The sequence below is a fragment of the Astyanax mexicanus genome, chromosome 16, assembly GCF_023375975.1.
Source record: "Astyanax mexicanus isolate ESR-SI-001 chromosome 16, AstMex3_surface, whole genome shotgun sequence".
Lineage (NCBI taxonomy): Eukaryota > Metazoa > Chordata > Actinopteri > Characiformes > Acestrorhamphidae > Astyanax > Astyanax mexicanus.
This window is the reverse complement of record NC_064423.1, coordinates 8,960,259-8,983,514: the sequence shown is the minus strand read 5'-3', so window position 1 is coordinate 8,983,514 and position 23,256 is coordinate 8,960,259. Positions and strand designations below refer to the sequence as shown.

At 41.8% G+C, this 23,256-nt stretch overlaps 1 protein-coding gene across 2 annotated transcripts in view; it reads right to left on the bottom strand.

The window, feature by feature from the left end:
• Positions 1-10,386: 10,386 nt before the first annotated feature.
• The window catches only part of syt7b (synaptotagmin VIIb), a 189,760-nt gene continuing 176,890 nt past the window's right edge, over positions 10,387-23,256 (bottom strand). For both annotated transcript variants that reach the window (XM_022669486.2, XM_049465809.1), the window contains 5 exons: positions 21,046-21,313; positions 19,644-19,813; positions 17,919-18,033; positions 15,349-15,548; positions 10,387-13,592 (listed from right to left, as the gene is read on the bottom strand). In XM_022669486.2, the coding sequence (XP_022525207.1) occupies positions 13,488-13,592; positions 15,349-15,548; positions 17,919-18,033; positions 19,644-19,813; positions 21,046-21,313 (858 nt within the window). In that variant the 3' untranslated portion in view covers positions 10,387-13,487. The remainder of the gene's footprint in view (positions 13,593-15,348; positions 15,549-17,918; positions 18,034-19,643; positions 19,814-21,045; positions 21,314-23,256) is intronic.

The following is a 23,256-nucleotide window of genomic DNA, read 5'->3' as shown; positions in this document are numbered from 1 at the left end:
AATTAGCAAGTCAGTAGTCTACAATTTGTGCAAAGTTGTGAAAATATAAAATGTTGTATTATAGATTTATCGAAAAGATCCGAACGACAAACTAAAAAGAATCTGAGCTGCATAAATAATAATTGTCCTCCAGGGGGCAACACAGCCACACAGCCAGCCTGCTGCATCATGTCTTTTTGAAATATTATAACAATATCTGGAACATTATAAACCCATTTTACTATTTTCAGGCCTCTGACCCACAGCTGGCCTTTCTGAATACTTAATAAAGCTGTAAAACATACAGCATATGACAGAACCTCACCACCAGCTGAATCATAAACCACTGTGGCCACTTTATTAGAAACACCACCCTCTGTGGCCACATTATTAGAAACACCTTACTTGTGCTTCCACTTATTGTGGCCACTTCATTAGAAACACCTACCTTGTGCTTTCCCTCACTGTGGCCACTTTATTAGAAACACATACCTTGTGCTTTTCCTCACTGACTGGCCACTTTATTTGAAAAATTTGTTTTGTGCTTCCCCTCACTGTGGCCACTTTATCAGAAACACCTCGCTTGTGCCTCCCCTCAATGTGTCCATTTTATTAGAAACACCTTCCTTGTGCTTCCCCTTACTGAATGGCCACTTTATTTGAAACATCTGTTTTGTGCTTCCCCTCACTGTGGCCACTTTATTAGAAACACCTCCCTTGTGATTCCACTCACTGTGGCCACTTTATTAGAAACACCTACCTTGTGCTTCCACTCTCTGTGGCCACTTTATTAGAAACACATACCTTGTGCTTTTCCTCACTGACTGGCCACTTTGTTAGAAACATCTCGCATGTGCTTTCCCTCACTGTGGCCACTTTATCAGAAACACCTAGCTTGTGCTTCCCCTCAATGTGGCCACTTTATTAGAAACACCTTCCTTGTTCTTCCCCTCACTGTGGCCACTTTATTAGAAACACCTGTTTTGTGCTTTCTCTCACTGTGGCCACTTTATCAGAAACACCTAGCTTGTGCTTCCCCTCACTGTGGCCACTTTATTAGAAACACCTCGCTTGTGCTTCTCCTCACTGTGGCCACTTTACTAGAAACACCTTCCTTGTGCTTCCCCTCACTGTGGCCACTTTATTAGAAACACCTGTTTTGTGCTTCCAATCACTGTGGCCACTTTATTAGAAACACCTTACTTGTGCTTCCACTTATTGTGGCCACTTTATTAGAAACACCTACCTTGTGCTTCCCCTCACTGTGGCCACTTTATTAGAAACACCTACCTTGTGCTTTCCCTCACTGTGGCCACTTTATTAGAAACACCTACCTTGTGCTTTCCCTCACTGTGGCCACTTTATTAGAAACACCTCCCTTGTGATTCCACTCACTGTGGCCACTTTATTATAAACATCTGTTTTGTGATTCCACTCACTGTGGCCACTTTATTAGAAACACTTCCCTTGTGCTTCCACTCTCTGTGGGCACTTTATTAGAAACACCTGTTTTGTGCTTCCCCTCACTGTGGCCACTTTATTAGAAACACCTACCTTGTGCTTCCCCTCTCTGGCCACTTTAAGATGGAGTCTGAGAGAAGCTCCTGATTGGCCGGCAGGTCCGTGAGGGGAGCTGTGTGGTACCTGGCCTACAGGTGAGACACAGCTTTAAATAGCGCAGAGACCCGTCGTGCAAACGCTCTGACCTCTCCACCACCATCTGTCTCTGTGGAGATCAGACCGACCGCACCTCCATCACACTCCTCTACACCCACATCTAATCACATTAATATCAAGAATAGATTTCTGAAAACATAAAAATCAACAATTCATATCCAAAATGTAGCAGTAATTACACAAAAATATGCAGCATGAATTTAAAATCATATTAATATTTAGCACAAAGCTTTAATAATAAAATTTAAGTATTAATATCCAGAGTTAATTTTTTTTCTGAGTATTAATTTGATTTATACAATTATAAAGAATTGTATTCAGTGCTGCTTGACAGTAAAGTGGTCAATAACAGTGTATTCTTAGAAGTTTAGTTTTGTAGTATTACAGTTATTAGATTACAGTACAGTTTAGATTAATAGTGATTAGTTATGTATAGAAATTTAATGGAGTGTGTATGTGTGTGTGTGTTTATGGTGTAAATGGAGCTGCATATTGATGCCTCGCCTGCAGCCTATTTGGTGTGTGTTTTTCTCTCGTTCGCCCACGCTCACCCACTCGCTCTCTCATTTCCCTCTGACATGTTCCTGTCATCCTCCAGCTCGCTGTGTGTGTGTGTGTGTGTGTCGTGACAGCCATACGCTTCATCCATTGCCCTCTTGTCCCTCCCTCTCTCGCTCTCGCTCGCTCTCTCTTATTCTTTTTTTTTTTTTCTCTCTCTCTTCTTTTCCCTCTCTGGTTTCAGTGGCACCTGTCAGACAGTGGTATATATTAGGCAGCGAGTGAGCAGTTGATTCCTAAAGTTGGTTTGTTGTGGGCTGTTTCCGGTATGCAGTGGTCAGTATACCAACAGTGTCCAAGGAAGGTCAACCAGTGAACCCGAGACAGTATAATGGGCACCTAAGACTCAGTGATGACCGTGGAGGCTCCGCCCACTTCACAACTTACAGGACTTAAATGATCTGCTGTAATGTTTGTCTTGTTGCCAGGAACCACAGAACACCTTGAGAAGTCTCATAAAGTCCATACCCACATGGGTCAGAACAGTTATGGCAGCACAGGGAAGGGGAGCTTTGCAATACTGGGCAAGTGGTTTTAATGTTTTGAGTGATCAAATTTCTCCTGAAAATAAGTCAACACACAGTCATGTAAATTTATTTAGCTGAGTACACCTCACAGTGTACATCTCCAAATTTGCCCAGTTGTGTTGTTGCTCCCCAAGGGAGGTGTGTTAAATTTGGTGTTTCGTGTTCTGGATATTTAGCATGGCACCTCATGGCAAATAACTCTCTAAGGATGTGAGAAACAAAATTATTGCACTACAACTGCGCACTCTCTCCACTTTTAGACTCCTTGGCCCGTTTTTCTGCACTACAACTGCATACCCTCTCCGCTTTTAGACTCTTTGGCCCTTTATTCAGTGCTATAACTGAGCACTCTCTCCGCTTTTAGACTCTTTGGCCCGTTTTTCAGCGCTATAACTGAGCACTCTCTCCTCTTTTAGACTCTTTGGCTCGTTTTTCTGCGCTACACCTGCGCACTCTCTCTGCTTTTAGACTCTTTGGTCTGTTTTTCAGCGCTATAATTGAGCACTCTCTCCGCTTGTAGACTCTGTGGCTCGTTTTTTTGCGCTACAACTGCGCACTCTCTCTGCTTTTAGACTCTTTGGTCTGTATTTCAGCGCTATAACTGAGCACTCTCTCCGCTTTTAGACTCTTTGGCCCGTTTTTCAGCGCTATAACTGAGCATTCTCTCCGCTTTTAGACTCTTTGGCTCGTTTTTCTGCGCTACAACTGCGCACCCTCTCCGCTTTTAGACTCTTTGGCCCTTTATTCAGTGCTATAACTGAGCACTCTCTCCGCTTTTAGACTCTTTGGCCCGTTTTTCAGCGCTATAACTGAGCACTCTCTCCGCTTGTAGACTCTGTGGCTCGTTTTTTTGCGCTACAACTGCGCACTCTCTCTGCTTTTAGACTCTTTGGTCTGTATTTCAGCGCTATAACTGAGCACTCTCTCCGCTTTTAGACTCTTTGGCCCGTTTTTCAGCGCTATAACTGAGCATTCTCTCTGCTTTTAGACTCTTTGGCTCGTTTTTCTGCGCTACAACTGCGCACCCTCTCCGCTTTTAGACTCTTTGGCCCGTTTTTCTGTGCTACAACTGCAATCTCGCCGCTTTAAGACTCTTTGGCCTGTTTCTGACACCTAGCGTTCAAACTTTGAATCTCACATTATAAAAACCTGCTTAACAGCGGGCCAACTTTCATTCTATTTTTAAAATACCTCGCGGGCCACTCCAAAAAAGGAAACGGGCCGCAATAGGTATAGTAAAATGTTAGGTGTATACTCACTTTTATAAGTTTATATGTGGGTAAAAGTGTGTAATTGTGTTATAGAGTACATTTAAGAAAAGGTCCTCTGTTGACCAGTCTGCTGCAGAGGAGGTGAGTTAAGGTCAGCCTGTGGATCTCAGCAGGACCTCACCTCCCACAAGCTCCTTCTCAGCTCTCAGGATCTCACTGACAATGATGAATACACTTCCCTTTATAGCACAGTGTTGTCACAGAGACAAAGCACACACACCACCTTGTTGCTGAAAGTGTGTGTTTGTAGCAACAATGAATGTGTCTTCCAGCTTCTGAATCATTTGGAAATGCCTACCATACAGGAGCATTTCGTAGACTGTTGCACATCTGTTAATGCACTAATCATCACCCCCCTATGCCTCATTTATTCCTGACCACCATCGGACAAACGCTGACCAGTTTACCATTAGAAACTAAACTAAAAATAAAATAAATCCTTAAAGAATTAGACATAAAAAAGCCCCTGCTGTCTGCTTAATAGTCGCACAAGTCCATTCATGGTTGGGTGCTGGTGCTTGCCTTCCCCTGGAACAGGCTCTTCCCTCTGTGTGAACTCATCAGTAATTACCACAATTCTTCTTACCCCCCTTTTATCTTTCCTTACTTTCTGTTTTCTTGTGTATTGAGATGTTTCTGTTCCTACTGTTCCTTCCAAGTGCTGCCCATCGCTCTCCACTACGCTGTTTCTCACTGCAATACTGTCCTGCTCTCAATGAAGACATTACTCTTAACTATCTTATTGCTCTCCTGTTCTTGTGTTATATGTTGCGCTAGTCCCGACCAGGAGAGTATGAGTTGCGAGATGGGTTGTGGCCATGTATCTCTGCAAAGCTGCTGTGTCACACAGTTCTTTGTGAAAAGTGTTGTATAAATAGATGAGAATTTAATTCAATTGAATTGAATATAAAGCACATCATGTAAACATGTAGTTAATAAATAACCACTACAGAGGCATTAGTTGGTTTCTTCTTTTTATATACACATTTATATCTATATACACTGTACAGTTATGCCAAAATAAATCATCAACATGTCAAATTATATTGTGCACATCACATACTGCAGGAGTGGTACGGGGGACCTAGAGAACAGGATGGGCTTCATCATCAGAACAACACTTCATTTAAAACACACACATACACACACACACACACACATACAAGTATATATAAAAAGTGGGAAACTTGGCCTTCACCATTTCTGCCAATATATATCCCCCCTAAACCTCTCTTCACCTTTTCTGACTTTTAGACCACACACACACACTGACCCACACACTCATCCACACACACACTCATCCACAAACACAACGACCCACACACACACACTGACTCCCACACACACTCATCCACACACAAACACACACACACACACACTCATCCACAAACACAACGACACACACAAACACACACACTGACCCCCACAGACCGACCACACACACACACAGACCCACACACAAACACACACTCTTCCATGCACACACTCACCCACACACATCGGCCCACACATTCACTTATCCACACACTCATCCACACACAAACCGACTCCCACACACGCCGACCCACACACACACTCATCCACACACACTGACCCACACACACTCATCCATGCACACACTCACCCACACTTACTCACACACACACACCCACACACACACACACTCATCCACACATACACTCACTCATCCACACTCTGACCTACAGACACGCACATACACTCATCCACACACACCGATCCACACACACATACAATCATCCACACACACACTGACCAACCCACACACAAACTGACCCACACTTATTCACACACAGACCAACCCACACACTTCCCCACTCATCCACACACACACATCGATCCACAGACTCATTCACACATATTCTCATCCACACAAACACACACACACACACACACACACAAACCGACTCCCACACACGCCGACCCACACACACACTCGTCCACACACACTGACCCACACACACACACATTGACCCACACACACACCGGCCCAAGCACACACTCTCCTACTCACACACACCCACACACATCGACGCACACACACAGATATGCCCATTTAAATGCTGGTTGTTTTAGAAGGTCAGGACACAGAGAGCACAGCTGTATAAGGGAACGTCTTGAACCCAGAGTCCAAATGAAATTAGCACAGCTGCTTCTTCCTGTTAGCGCCCCGTTCACCTGCAGGGGGCTCACACTTCACACTTCATACTGAAGTGGACTTTCTTATTTACTCTCACCCTCTCGCCTCGACACTTTAGCACCCTCCACTGCCGCGGGGCTTCGCTTAGAACACACAAACCCAGTCAGACCCACACCTCCCGGGACACACAACACTATGCCTGAATGTTCCTGTTCAAGTCACATTTCTGAAATATGGTCAGCCGTAACGTTAAAACCATTAACAGGAGAAGTGATTAACCGATTGATTATCTGTTCCCGTGGGCACCTGTCGAGAGGTGGGTATACACAGCTCAGCGTCCCGGTGCCAGATACCACGGTTAACTTCTGATCATCAACATCAACAACACTGATACGTCTGAACATCTAGAATTCATGCAACTTTCACGTCGAGCCGAGGGCAAAAAAGAGCTCGAATAGAGGCTTCAAAATGGCTTTGAAGAGAAGAGAAAATGAACAGCAGCAGTGAGTGAGGGGTTCAGTAGCAAAAAAAGAAGTACAGAGCTGTAGATTTTTCTAAACGACAAAAAGAGCCATTTTATGATCAATGAACAGCTCAATATTTAACTGTAATTCAGAATCCTATTTCCAATTTTTAACTTTAATTCAGAATCCTATGTTTTTTTTTTTACATGGCTGAGCTGTGTTAGTAATGAAGAAGCGTCCAAATTCATTGTGTTTCTACCACTAATTAATAAACTAAACCATCTCTCCTCTCGTCCAGGCCTCTCGATGTGTCAGAGCTGTTTTGCTGGCATGAGGGGGACTAACACCATTTGAGGCAGGTGGTTGTAATGATATGGCTGATCAGTTTATATCTCTATATTTAGTTAGGATTTAAATAATGATTGGCATTTGAAGATAATAATAGGAAAATAATTTGAATTATTGTTATCAGAACTATTATAAATGGTATTTTACCACTGCAGTAATAATGATTAGTAATTAGAGAATGATCATTACCATAATAATCATTGTTACCGGTATTATTATTATGTGTATTATGATCATTATGATCAGACTGTAGTTGTTGACCATATATTTTTGTCTTGTATTTTGGAACAGTGTGATTCTCTTTCTCTGTTTTTGGTTCACTTTGGTGTGTTTTGTCCTTTAAGCACTTTGTGTGTGTGTGTGTGTGTGTGTGTGTGTGTGTGTGTGTGTGTGTGTGCTTGTCAGAGCTTGTTAGGGTCAGAAGGTTGTCGCTGACGTCTGGCAGAGACACTCAAATCTAATGTCTGCATCTCACCCGTCCTGCCTGCCACTTGTAGCATCACAGCACAGGCCAGGCAGACACATACACCTAACACACTGAGAGTGAGTGTGTGTGTGTGTGTGTGTGTCTCTCTCTCTCTGTTAATTTCTCTTATTAGTTTCACAATCAGTGTGTGTCAGTATTGCTTATTAGACTGTATGTGTGTGAGATAGAGAGAGAGAAAGAAAGAAAGAGAGAGTGTGTGTGTGTCAGTATTGCTTATTAGAGTGTGTGTTTATTAGAACAGTAGACGTGGGCGTAACTGAGGAAAGGTCACGACCCTAAATGCCGCTGTGGGTCATGTGAAATGACATGTTTAAACTGCACGTCTGTAGCTGTACCGCACACATCGCTGAACCCTGCTATCCAGACCAGTAGAACCCAACGGGCATCTGCTGAACTGAGTACATTATTTTAAATATGCCTACTACGGTAATAGTAATATTACTATTGTTAACTTTATGGTATTTATGGTAATGAATATTTCAGTATGTTTAAATATAATTCTGAACACTTTTATGATGCTTGAACCGATATTTCAAATCTACTGAGAACAACAAATAATCATAAAATTATAACCTACTAAATCATGTAACTATGTAATAATAAATAACAAAATTGCTGAGTAGCATCACAGCGACTCGGTTTCGATACATCAGCTCACAGATGCCTCGTGCTGATTGACATCACCCTAGGAGTGATGAGAGGAGAGAGCATTGAGAGGCCAATTGTGCTCTCTCAGGGCTCCGGCAGCTAATGGCAATCTACATAAACTAATTTCATTCCATTTTTATAAAATTCTAAAGAAATTATTGTCACACTGCAAAATACATTGTATCACAAAAGTGAGTACGCCCCTCACAATCCTGCAGATATTTAAGTATATATTTCATGGGAAAACACTGACAAAATGACTCATTTGACACAATGAAAAGTAGTCTGTGTGCAGCTTATATAACAGTGTAAATTTATTCTTCCCTCAAAATAATTCAATATACAGCCATTAATGTCTAAACCACCGGCAACACAAGTGAGTACACCCCCTAGTGAAAGTTCCTGAAGTGTCAATATTTTGTGTGGCCACCATTATTTGCTTAGAGTTTACCAGAGCTTCACAGGTTGCCACTGGAATGCTTTTTCACTCCTCCATGATGTTGGATTTTGCAGATTTTGGAGACTTTGCGCTCCTCCACCTTCCGCTTGAGGATGCCCCAAAGATGTTTTATTGGCTTTAGGTCTTTAGGCCTTTTCAATAAAGCAGTGGTCATCTTAAAGGTGTGTTTGGGGTTATTATCATGCTGGATCATGCTCTGCTTCAGTATTTCACAGTACATATTGGAGTTAATGTGTCCCTCAATGAAATATACAGTAACTCCCCAACACCTGCTGAACTCATGCAGCCCCAGACCATGGCATTCTCATCACCATGCTTGACTGTAGGTATGATACACTAATCTTTGTACTCATCACCTGATTGCAAACTAATTTTAATCTCATCAGACCAAAGGACATGGTTCCAGTAATCCATGTCCATCGTTAACATGTCTTCTGTAAATTCTTTGTGGGCTTTCTTGTGTACAGACTTTAGAAGAGGCACCTGCAGGCTTAATGCAGACCAATTTGATGTAGTGTGCAGCGCATGGTCTGACAGGCTGACCCCCCACCTCTTCAATCTCTGCAGCAATGCTGACACAAAGGCAGCATTTGGACATGACACTGAGCATGTGCACTGAGCTTCTTTGGACAACCAACGTGAGTTCTGTTCTGAGTAGACGCTGCTCTTTTAAAACGCTGGATGATCTTGGCCACTGTGCTACAGCTCAGTTTCATTGTGTTGGTGATCTTCATGTAGAGCAACAAATCGTCTTTTTAGATCCTCAGAGAGTTCTTTGCCATGAGGTGCCATGTTGGAATTTTCAGTGACCAGTATGAGAGAATGTGAGAGCTGTACTACAAAATTAACCACACCTGCTCCCAATGCACACCTGAGGCCTAGTAACACTACTGAGTCACATGACATTTAGTGGTGTATTCTCTTTACATGGGTGTACTTACTTTTGTTGCCGGTGGTTTAGACAATAATGGCTGTATATTAAGTTATTTTTAGGGAAGAATAAATGTACACTGTTATATAATAAGCTGCACACAGACTACTTTTCATTGTGTCAAAGTGTCATTTTGTCAGTGTTTTCCATGAAAAGATATACGTAAATATATGAAGAAATGGGAGGGGTCTTCTCACTTTTGTGATACAATGTAAATGTAGCAGAAAGACTGGCAGCTGCCCACTGGATTCCACCATAAGTGAATTTGGAGCTGACAGATTGTAGCTGTTTTCTAACAATATAAAAACACACTGAAATGACTAAAATCTACTAGGGATGCTAGGGACGTTTTCATCTGAAACCAAAACTGAAGAAAATGAAACATTTATCTGAAGGACAAATACAGAATAGGGTTTCCTGCAGGTTTTTGACCATTTTGTAAATGTTTCTCATTTTTTTACCGTTGCATAATAGCACTAAAGATATTTTGTCTTGCTTTTCAAAGAAAACAATTACTGAACTGGAAATGAAAAACATTTTTTGAACACTGAACATTTTTTATATCCCAGCAGACAAAGGAACACATCACAGTACTGTTCTGTATGGATTATTAGGAATTTTCTCTTATTCAGCCGAACACTAAAAAGTGCTTTTTTTGGGTGACTTTTTGCATTTAACTATAGCAAAATAATTATAACCAAATATTGGTGCATCCAAATATGTCTACAGCACTGGGGGGTGCGATACTGGCAGTGTAACAGACTGAAGTACTCTGGAGTATCGCTTTAATGACAGTGAGATTTTACTTCATTTTAAACACAATGACGAACATTCCTTCCTCACAGGGCAGCACTTAGTAGACATCAAAACAGAGGGGCAACAAAAAATATAAAAAAAAAAATCTGGAATGACACACTGGACAACGTGAGTACACACACAAACATAAACAGTGAGAAATTAATTATATTAATCATTAAATTAAAACTGTTAATTTCACTTCTATTGTTTTGCACCGGAGTCTCTCCCTGTTACAGAAATACTAAAAACACATTTATCACACCATAATCTCCCCAACACACACACACACACACACACACACACACACACACACACACACACACACACACACACACACAGACAGTATACACCATAAGGCATTCAGACGGGAACACGAGGACGTAGGTGAACATTCACACAGGTACTCTCGGCTGGTCTCCGCCCGGATCTCAGCAGGAGCTGGTTCTGGTTCTGCTCCGGCTGGTCTGAGAGGGAGTGGGAGGGTTCGGGCCGGCCTCCCGCTGGCAGTGTCGCTGTGTTCCACTTTACAGAAAAACGTGGGTCTAAGATAAACGCGTGGCACAGTGAGCTTCTACTCTTAATGTACAGAAAAAGCGCTGCAGGGCTGCACAGTACACACACACATCCACACACTCACACACACACACACACATCAGAGCTTTAGTAAACTCTCTGAGCTGAAATCAAGAGCTTCTATCTCCTGGAAACTGCTTTACTTTAAAAAGGATTTTAAAGGTTCCATATAGAAGCATCTGAACATCTGAACGTTTCACCAGTGCAAAGAACCATTAAACCATCTAAAAATGTTTAACTCATAAATGCTTCTTTTTAAAGGACTTTCTACCAATGCAGAAACTATTAACTCACCCAGCACTGACCAAAACCCTCATCCATACAGGCCTCACTTTAAGGACTGATGTCTGTATCTGATAGTAGGAGCAGGTGAATTATGGGAGTTGTAGTGAGGACTGATAGAGGGTGCAGGTGAATTATGGGAGTTGGAGTGAGGGCTGATAGTGGGTGCAGGTGAATTATATGAGTTGTAGTGAGGGCTGATAGTGGGTGCAGGTGAATTATATGAGTTGTAGTGAGGGCTGATAGAGGGTGCAGGTGAATTATGGGAGTTGGAGTGAGGGTTGATAGTGGGTGCAGGTGAATTATGGGAGTTGGAGTGAGGGCTGATAGTGGGTGCAGGTTAATTATGGGAGTTGGAGTAAGGGCTGATAGTGGGTGCAGGTGAATTATGGGAGTTGGAGTGAGGTCTGATAGTGAGTGCAGGTGAATTATGGGAGTTGGAGTGAGGTCTGATAGTGAGTGCAGGTGAATTCTGGGAGTTGGAGTGAGGTCTGATAGTGGGTGCAGGTGAATTATGGGAGTTGGAGTGAGGTCTGATAGTGGGTGCAGGTGAATTCTGGGAGTTGGAGTGAGGTCTGATAGTGGGTGCAGGTGAATTCTGGGAGTTGGAGTGAGGTCTGATAGTGGGTGCAGGTGAATTATGGGAGTTGGAGTGAGGGCTGATAGTGGGTGCAGGTGAATTCTGGGAGTTGGAGTGAGGTCTGATAGTGGGTGCAGGTGAATTATGGAAGTTGTAGTGAGGGCTGATAGTGGGTGCAGGTGAATTATGGGAGTTGGAGTGAGGGCTGATAGTGGGTGCAGGTGAATTATGGGAGTTGGAGTGAGGGCTGATAGTGGGTGCAGGTGAATTATGGGAGTTGGAGTGAGGGCTGATAGTGGGTGCAGGTGAATTATGGGAGTTGGAGTGAGGTCTGATAGTGGGTGCAGGTGAATTCTGGGAGTTGGAGTGAGGTCTGATAGTGGGTGCAGGTGAATTCTGGGAGTTGGAGTGAGGTCTGATAGTGGGTGCAGGTGAATTATGGAAGTTGTAGTGAGGGCTGATAGTGGGTGCAGGTGAATTATGGGAATTGAATTATAGAAGTTAATATTACCACCTACAGTGGACAGTGCATTTGGGGGTAATAATGGAATAGATTTGTCTGTACAAACAGAAATCCTACGTATATCCCACATGTCAATGCAAGGTTCTAGAGTTTTGATTCTGTTTCCTGTCCCTTGACTTCTAGCAACAGAAACACACTACAGTGTATTTATATATTGTGCAACCCTAATGCGCACATACACACACACCCACACACAGACACACACACACACAGTCATTCTCATGTGTACACAAATACACCCAAGCATACACCCGCTTATACACCCTGTCCACTCTGGAAGACCACTTTTGATTGGTCGTCTCTTTTTGACTGATGAAGGACGACAGTGATGACAGTTCCGTCTGCTGGGCCTCGTATTTTACAGGATTATTGGAATGTTTAGCATTATCTTCTTGTATTTCTCTCTAAACCCTTTTAACCCTTCAAACTGATCCAGTCAGTCAGGTGAGTCTTTATTATTTCTCCTATTTTTTTTTTTTTTTTATTATTTTTTTCTTATGTTTGTTTTTCAGTCACATCACGGCACCCACGGTACATACAGACGACGGGGGGTCCAGCAAAGGGGATTTCTACACATTTGTGCCAGGAAAATAATAAAAAAACAGCCAGAGATGAGTAAAAAGTTCACATAAAGGAGTTCGTCTCTTTCTCCGTAACGTATTGCACTGCGATCAGATCCTTACAGATCTTTATGTAGGTTTATTTATTGTTTTTTATTATTAAAAACGAAAAAGTGAACATGAAGAAACAGATACGAAACCCATGGCAGTAGGAGGGCGGAGGGGGATTATCTGGGAGGGTTTTTTTGTCTTTCCAGCCGTTTAGTTGTAGTTTTTACTGTGGGAGAGGCCTGATGGTGGCGGTCACCCTGTTTGGCCATTGGGTTGTTCCTGGAACATCTAAGCAGTGGAGATCTCGAGGATGACCAGCCTGTCTTCCTCAGAAACAACACAGGATATTTAAAAATCTTGGCAGTGCTTAGCCTCTTTTTGGTGAAAGGAACAGCAGTAGGTCTGGGAGGTCTCGGCAGGAGCGAAAAAAAACAAAAGTGGACAAACAAAAAAAAGCGAAAGGAGGACCTCCGCAGCTTCTCTGTGGAACGAAAACGTAAAGAGAGAGAGAGAGAGTGTTGGATGGCTTTTGTTACCCGTGTTCAATCTTGTGCATATAAACAGGGCCTTGAAGGGGTGTTTTCTCCTCTCAGGGGTGGGGTTGTGGGACCTTTAAGCTTTGAGGGCGTGCCATTGGGCGACAGCAGTGCGAGGATGGCCCATCATATCCTTCCAGTGTTTTACCTCCGCTGGGCCGCTTTTCCATGAGAGATAAATCTGAAAAAGAGAAAACAAAGAAATAGGAATATACACTTATAAGCTACGTACAGAAGAAATTACCAGAAGAGAGAGGAGGACAGTTGAGGAACGAGTCTCATATGTTTTTTTTTTTAATCACAGCCTATTTTTATCTGTACAATAATCACACTCTTTAACAACATGTACATCTACACTCTGTGATTCTATTGACATTTTACTGTACATTCTATACATTTGCACTCATGGACACTTTACACTTAACTTAAACACAATACTTGCACAGGTTTATATTTAGTATTGCCATATCTGCTGATACCTGTTATACCTTATAATTAATTTATTCTGTATTACTGCTCTATCTTATATTTACGGCTGGTTACTTTCACACTTTGTATATTTTTCTTGTATTTATATATATATATATACAGCCATATGAAAAAGTTTGGGCACCCCTATTAATCTTAATCATTTTTAGTTCTAAATATTTGGGTGTTTGCAGCAGCCATTTCAGTTTGATATATCTAATAACTGATGGACACAGTAATATTTCAGGATTGAAATGAGGTTTATTGTACTAACAGAAAATGTGCAATATGCATTAAACCAAAATTTGACCGGTGCAAAAGTATGGGCACCCTTATCATTTTATTGATTTGAATACTCCTAACTACTTTTTACTGACTTACTGAAGCACAAAATTGGTTTGGTAACCTCATTGAGCTTTGAACTTCATAGCCAGGTGTATCCAATCATGAGAAATGGTATTTAAGGTGACCAATTGCAAGTTGTTCTATTTGAATCTCCTCTAAAGAGTGGCATCATGGGGCTCATCAAAACAACTCTCAAATTATCTAAAACAAAGATTTTTCAACATAGTTGTTCAGGGGAAGGATACAAAAAGTTGTCTCAGAGATTTAACCTGTCAGTTTCCACTGTGAGGAACATAGTAAGGAAATGGAAGACCACAGAGACAGTTCTTGTTAAGCCCAGAAGTGGCAGACCAAGAAAAATATCAGAAAGGCAGAGAAGAAGAATGGTGAGAACAGTCAAGGACAATCCACAGACCACCTTCAGTAAGTCAGTAAAAAGTAGTTAGGAGTATTTAAATCAATAAAATGATAAGGGTGCCCATACTTTTGCACCGGTCAAATTTTGGTTTAATGCATATTGCACATTTTCTGTTAGTACAATAAACCTCATTTCAATCCTGAAATATTACTGTGTCCATCAGTTATTAGATATATCAAACTGAAATGGCTGCTGCAAACACCCAAATATTTAGAACTAAAAATGATTAAGATTAATAGGGGTGCCCAACCTTTTTCATATGACTGTGTATATATATATATATATATATATATATATATATATGTTCCAATAAGGTTGGTTGCAAACCAGTATCAAAATGTTCCTGGAACATAATTTCTGTAATGTTCCGTGCTAACTTTCTCTGGGCCTTTTCAAAACATTGGATAGGAGCTTCTTTCCAATCATAATGTACAGAATGTAATTGAATATGTATGTATAAATGTTTATGTATGTACAAATATTTAGGGTTGCATTTTAGTACATATATACATATTTTATGAGATCTTATTGACACTTCCTGTATTACAGTTAGAATAAAGATAGAGAGCACTGAAATTGAAACCCCCCTGCTCTTCCTGTAGTGTATTACAGTCTGTCAAAACGAGCGACTGCATCACTGGACAGAAATCTTGGATTAGTTTTATCTTAAGCATTGCTTCATTACTGCAGCCCCTCTTCACCTTACCTTGCCTATGACATCATTGCGGCTCAGTCTGTCCTTGTCCATCACTGTGATGACAATGGTGGTTTCCCGGAGGACGTGAGCGGGAACATCGAAGGGAAAGGACTCGTTGAAGACAGGGTTCAGGCACCTCTTCATCACCACTGTCTTCTTCTTCTCCACTCGCTTATCTTTGTGCATCAGCCAGACTTTCACATACGGGTCTGAGGAGGACACAGGCGATCAGGACAGGAAGGTCAGGGGTGGAATACCAGGAGCTAGTTTCTGAATATTTCACAAACCCAGGAGAACCTGCAGGAACTTCTACACCTTAGGAGAAGACCTGCTGATTTCTGGGGGCTTAAAAATAGCTTGTATAAGTATTTGGTGTCTGTGTTTCATCTAGAACAGAACAGAAATTCTCACAGAAAATTAAGAAAACTTAAGGAAATTTGGATATAAGAATAAATTAGTATAAACATTGATTCGTGTATATTTTGGCAAGGGTTGGACTTTCAGTATTTGGCCCACAGTGGATGTTGTTACATGGACTCAAAAATCTGTTATAGTTATTTAAGTAGTCATGTAAACATCATACTCTGAATTCTTAATATATCTATACCAGGGGTGTCCAAACTTTTTTGTTGGGGGCCAGAAGGAGAAATATATTTAAAGTCACGGGCAACAGACACTGTAATAAAACAAATAATGAAATATACCACTTTAAATAATACATTTTCCTGAATATTTCATTTACACACCATTTTACATGACTTACTATCTTTATCTATCTTTGACAGTGTTGTGTAAACTAAGATTTTGGACCCTTTTAGACTCTTTGGCCCATTTTTCTGCGCTACAACTGAACACCCTCTCCGCTTTTTTACTGCACTACAACTGCCCACCCTCTCCGCTTTTAGATTCTTTGGCCCGTTTTTCTGCTCTACAACTGCGCACTCTCTCCGCTTTTAGACTATTTGGCACGTTTTTCTGTGCTACAACTGCGCACTCTCTCTGCTTTTAGACTATTTGGCACGTTTTTCTGCTCTACAACTGCGCACTCTCTCCGCTTTTAGACTCTTTGGCCCGTTTTTCTGTGCTACAACTGCACACTCTCTCCGCTTTTAGATTCTTTGGCCCATTTTTCTGTGCTACAACTGCGCACTCTCTCTGCTTTTAGACTATTTGGCACGTTATTCTGCGCTACAACTGAGCACTCTCTCAGCTTTTAGACTCTTTGGCCCGTTTTTCTGCGTTACAACTGAGCACTCTTTCCGCTTTTAGACTCTTTGGCCCGTTTTTCTGCGCTACAACTGAGCACTCTCTCCGCTTTTAGACTCTTTAGCCCGTTTTTCTGTGCTACAACTGCACACTCTCTCCGCTTTTAGACTCTTTGGCCCGTTTTTCTGTGCTACAACTGCACACTCTCTCCGCTTTTAGATTCTTTGGCCCGTTTTTCTGTGCTACAACTGCGCACTCTCTCTGCTTTTAGACTATTTCGCACGTTTTTCTGAGCTACAACTGAGCACTCTCTCAGCTTTTAGACTCTTTGGCCCGTTTTTCTGCGTTACAACTGAGCACTCTTTCCGCTTTTAGACTCTTTGGCCCGTTTTTCTGCGCTACAACTGAGCACTCTCTCCGCTTTTAGACTCTTTGGGCCGTTTTTCTGCGCTACAACTGCACACTCTCTCCGCTTTTAGACTCTTTGGCCCGTTTTTCTGCTTTACAACTGCACACTCTCTCCGCTTTTAGACTCTTTGGCCCGTTTTTCTGCGCTACAACTGCGCACTCTCGCCCCTTTTAGGCTCTTTGGCCCGTTTTTCTGCGCTACAACTGCACACTCTCCTTGCTTTTACGCTCTTTGGCCCGTTTCTGACACCTAGCGTTTAAACTTTAAATCTCACATTATTAAAACCTGCTTAACAGCGGGCCAACTTTCATTCTATTTCTAAAATGGCCCGCGAGCCGTAGTTTGGACACCCCTGATCTATACTCTTAACTGGAGTTTTCTGGGATGTCTCAGTCGCTGCATGAGTGAAAACAGACTGTGGTAGTTGAAATAAGTGAGCAGTGTTTAGCAGCGCCAATGTGACCCCATCTAAACATGTTGGGAATGACACTGGAACGGAAGGAGTTAAATAATATTAATCTTCTATCTGATTCTTGATCATATTGTCGTTCGATGTGTTAAAAATAAAATGCATGTAAGTCACTCTGTGATGATCTTGCTCTACCAGTTACGGTTCTTTAGCTAAAAAACATTATATTAAAAAAGATCCTGTTCCCAGTATGGGTCATATTTGGACATGCAAACCTACTTTCAGCTGATATCGCTCCTTTAATATTATCCAGAATCTAAATATTTCTGTTGGTATAAAAGAAACACAAACTCAGTGACATCTCATATGCAGAACTGGAGAGCCTGGCTGGCGTACTGGAACACCTGTAATGCAGATGTCTTTACAGCTGTCCCTGATTCAACAGGCTTGTGCTCAATTACAGCGCTCAATTCAATCATTACACCAAAGCACAGAGTGTCAACACATCTCACGTCTTAATCAATCAGCTCAGCATCACGTTAACAATGTCCGTACCTGAGGTGCCACCGATATCCATGGCTTTGAGATTGCGCGCCTTTATGATGTTCACAGTGATGATGTTAGCCGTGGGATTATAACACAGAGACACCAGCAGATCACCTCGACTCCCCTACACACACACACACACACACACACAGAAGGAGACATACAGTTTAGCCAACCAATATGTAAAAGCTAGAAAGAAGGGCATTATTACAGTGGCCTCGCTCCAGTCCAGGGCCGTGTAGAGACCTTTGGAGGGGCAGGTCCTCAAAGTCAAAAGGGGGCACATGGAGCATGAATTTGAAACACTATACATGTCACACCTTTACCTGTGTATGTCTAGTGTCTTTCCCTTTTTGGGTCCTTTCTGCTCCTGCCCTCTGTTTTTCTGTCTTGTGTCCCTAGCCATGTGCTTTTTTGAGCACATAGCATTGTTTTGGTTATTGTCCTGTCTCCGCCTTAGCCCCGCCCTGTCATCTGTAATTCCTCCTGTCTCATTTGTAGCCCCACCCCCTTGTCAATTCCACAGGTGTCCCTTGTGTGTGCCTGTGTATAAATAACCCATGTGCTCCTTTGTCCTCTGTCGTGCTTTTTGTTTGACCGTGTCCTGTTACTCTGTCCAGATCTTGTTTATCTGTTTTGTTTAGCCTTAGACCTGCTGTGTTTTTTGTCTTCAGTTTTCAGGTTTGCTTTATGTAGTTTGTTTCTTTATTTGTTGTTTCTTTATTTGTTATGTTGGCTTGTTTGTTTCAGTCTTTTAGTTTATCCTCTGTTTTATAGTGTTTTGTTTTAGTTATCTTTTCTTTATACCATAGTGTTTTGTTCTTTGTTTATTTTCATTATGGAAAATAAAGACTTGCGCTTGCATCCTGCCTCCTCTTCCACGTTACAATACAGAAACATACCTTACAATATAACCGGTTGATTTGTGGTCTTACTGTGGTTTTACTGTAAACTACAAACATGATACCTACATGATTGATCAGTGACATTGGGTCACTAATTACTTTCACCAGGAGGATCCTACGACGAGTCTATCTGCTCTCCAAAAACACGTTTTGTCACAAAAGCCCATGTGTAAACTGATAGGATAATTCCAGTCCTGACGATTTTTTCATATTAGCGGATTTACTGTGATTGACAAATCCAGATATTAAACCTGCTAGATATTTGTCCTGATCTTGTGATTAACCTCTCTCAGATTGAGTCTTACAGAAGTTCACACAGCAACCCATCCATCTGAGAGATTATAAAAAGATCTTAACATATAATGATGTGAATACAGCGACGCTGCCGTGGTGCAAAGGTTCAACGCTAAACATTAGAAAAGGTTATAAAACACAGACTCGTCACTTGAGCTCTCCACAGGTGAATATTAACCTGAGAAGAGTGCAGCGGGCCCGGCTAATGGCTCACTTGTACGCCTGGTGTTCGGTTGTGTAAGGCCGAGGCTGCAGACAGCGTACAGCTGGAATGCCGTTACACAAAAGGCATGAATAGCACCGCATGCCGCCTCCCCTCAGTCCTCACACAATTAAGTAATTATCCTCCACTTCTTCACTTCCATCCAGCCTCACTCGCACTGCCTGTACTGCTCCCACGACAGCAGTCCAACTGCTGCTGCAGCTCTCAGCTCCACATTCTGATCCTTCAGCTGACCTGATCCCACCTGTCCTGAATCATGTTCATGAGGACACACACACACACACACACACACACACACGCTGTATAACTCACGCTGCCGTCACTGCACGGTTTCAGCTCCTTCCAGAAGGTCTGCATGTGAGCCAGGTCGATTTTGTTAAGGGGGATGGAGACCTCTCCTATCGGGTCATTCCTACTGAACCGATCATAATCCAGAACCTGCAGGTACAGAGAACGCTGCACCACCTTCTCATACGGGAAACCTGACAGAGAGAGAGAGAACAAGAGAGAGAGAGAGAGAGAGAGAGAGAGAGAGAGAGAGAGAGAGAAATAATAGAGCAATGAAAGAGAAATAATGAGAGAGAACAGGAGCGAGAGAGAGAAAAACAGACAAGAGAGACAGACAAAGCAAAAAAAACGAGAGAGAGAGAAAACACACCTGAACGCAACACCTCTAATATTTCGGACCCCCCCACCTTACTAATCACAGAAAGTGATTTATTAATATATAATTATAATTATTGATATAACAAGTGATATAAGTATTATAATAGTTACAATATTATGTTTGCTAAACACATTGTAAATGTTGTTTTTATTGTGTTTGTTATGTATATTTTATCATCATATCATGGTTACTAATTATTATTATCCTTTGGCAATACTGGCAATACACAGTCATGCTAATAAAGCTACATTTAATTGAGAGAGAGAGAGAGAGAAAGAGAGTGAGTAAGAGAGAGAGAGGTAGATAGAGGGAGGGAGAGACAGAGAGAGGGAAAGAGGGAGAGAGGTAGATAGAGGGAGGGAGAGACAGAGAGAGGGAAAGAGGGAGAGAGGTAGATAGAGGGAGCAAAGAAAAGAGAGAGAGAGCGGTAGATAGAAGGAAGGAGAGTGAGAGAGAGAGAGAGTGGTAGATAGAAGGAAGGAGAGTGAGAGAGAGAGAGAGTGGTAGATAGAAGGAAGGAGAGAGAGAGAGAAAGAGAGAGAGAGAGAGAATGTATTGTGGTTAAGGCTGAACTCTATTGTTTCCATTGAAGCCACTGTGTTTTAGGTAGTGGGATGCATTGCTGTTTCGTGTCATGCATAATAACATAGCAGCTATTTAATATATATATATATGAACATACAATGAACATACATTGGCTCGCAATTTTTAATTTTCTTCTTTTCATTTATAATTGATGAAAAAATCTTGAACTGAAGCTACATCATTCCATGCCTAAGCTGGGAAAACCTTTAAAAAGTGGTTTGTCCTATGAAACATTAAAAGGGGTTCCATTATTGCTAGAATTCTTTATGGAATGCTTTATCAGTGTAATAAAGAAAAATATTAATGTATTAAACTAATCACATTCTTTTGAAAGTTTATTCATATGAAAAAAATATACATACATTTCCATACTATTTGTTTATAAACAAACCTGAATAATCAAAAAGGCAAAAAAGTTAAAATGCCATAAACTGCGCGTGTTAAAAGCCTGGACCCCCTCACCTTCAAACAGGAAGGTTTCGTTCCAGTGTGGGTTGAGGTTCTTCCTCTTGACCTTGGTCTCCAGTTTGTGCTTCTTATCAGGTAACAGGTAGATTTTGACGAACGGATCTGAGGTTCCGGAGAAATCTTTGGCCGGCAGGTCTTGTCCTTTGAGGATTTTTACAGTGAGGGTGGAGTCCTGGAAGCTGTAGCCCACGCTGAACTGGATCCGCCCAAGCTTCTCACACACTGGACCTTCATGCTCTTCCTCTTCAGAACCAGGAGAGAGCTGAAAGAGCGAGAGAGAGATTAATGACAACACTATATAGATAACATTTTAGTGACTTTCATCATAGAGTAGCTGCGAAAACAGGGTCATCCAGACCTTCTAACCAGTGTTCTCACTTTCTGCTCAGGCTCAGAGGCAGTAAAAGGAGAGACATGACCCAGTGTAAATATAGGTTTCCTATGGTGTCACATCAATGTCAAAAGTCGAGGGCGGAAAAATACCAGGTGAAAAAAATTTACCAGTGTGTAAATGAACTTCTCGTGAGCACAAATGTGAAATTAGCGAGCAAAAAAAAGGGAATGGTGTGCGTGCTGAAGAAAATGTTGCTCTCTAGCTTCATTTTTCTGCTCTCGGGTGCTTTTTTTCCTCGTGCGCTGTGTGAATTACCTGCATCAACAGTTTGTGCTCGACTGAGCGTTTTGCACTCGAGTGTTGAAAGGGGTGGTTTTGACATTTTGGGGGCGGGGCCAGGGTCACCTCCCTCAGCGAACGCTATTGAGGAGGAGGGTGTAGAAATAAGGACGGCAGCAAAGTTAGCTAGCTGGCTATGCTAACATCCAAACAGCCTGCTCTCCGGTGCAACCCGCTCTGTCTGCCCGGGTTTAGTGCCCGGAGCGACCCGCTCTGTCTGCCCGGGCTCTTGCCTGTAGCGACCGTCTTTCGCCTGGAGCGATCGGCTTGCTGGCTCTGTCTGCCTGGGTTAGCGCCAGCAGCTCATTTAAGGGAACAAAATTATATTTTATTCTTTATTCTATTTGTTGTTGAGTTAAAAGTCGGGTTTGTACAACAGCGTTTAAGGGCCACTTAAAAAAAAATAAAACCAGTTCACTTCGAGAATAAAGTCGTAATATTGTGAGTTTAAAGTTGTAATATTACAAGATTAAATCACAGTATGATGAGATTAAAGTAGTTCTAATTGCTTGGGCTGCAGTTTAAGAGCCGAGCGGAGGTAAAGAAGCATTTTTCGCTCATCATCTGTTATTTCCATTACATAGCTAACCTGCTGCTTATCAGTGCTCTGTTGTTACAGTTAGATAATACAGTCTCCAGATTTCTGCTGCCTTTTGGTTCAGTTTTTGTGACCAAAGGAACATAAATACAGTAAATTCCAGTCTGTGTGTTATGACCTATATCAAGATCAAATATACTGTGAAGCATGATATGGGTGTTGCAAAGTTACAATGTGGAACAGTTCACTTAGGAGAATAAAGTCGTAATATTAAGACTTTAATCTCAGAATATTACGACTTCATTCTCAAAGTTAACTTTTTTCATTTTTGTAAGTCATATTTCAACTTTATTCTAAAGAAGTGAACTGTTTTTATTTTTCTTTAATAGTGACCCTAAAATGCTGTCATAGGTTTGTCCACACGTGTGTGTTTAATGAGTGGGGTTGTATATGTGCATGGCGCACCTATGGGAATGGACTATATAGGCTCATTTCAGTCAGTGGAGCTCCTGTGTTTTCCACCACCAAACTAGAAACACGCCAGAAATTTACCTGAACACACCTCACTTCCAGACCACCACGCCTATCAGTGTAGATTTATTCCTAAACTCTGTATCTATTTTTCAATGAGCATTGTGGCGTGTCTTGCACAGGGTGTACGATAGAGCCTGTTAGCTTGTTAGGAGGGAAAAAAAGACCTCTAACAGTGAGGAAACCACTACAGAAGACTCCTCTTAAGAGTCATCTCACAACCGAAGCTACATCATTTACAATTTATCACCTTCATACAAAGAGTCCTTCACTTTGGAACATCACTGATGGGTAAGAAATGCAGCCATTTTACCTTGACAGTAGAATACATTTTGAAGGCAGGTATCATCAGTTCTTCAAATTCAGGACAGAAGCTTGTATTTGTGTTTGTGTCACAAAGTTTGTATTCATCTGTATTTGATTCGATGAATACAGGACACTGATATTCATCAAATACAGATGA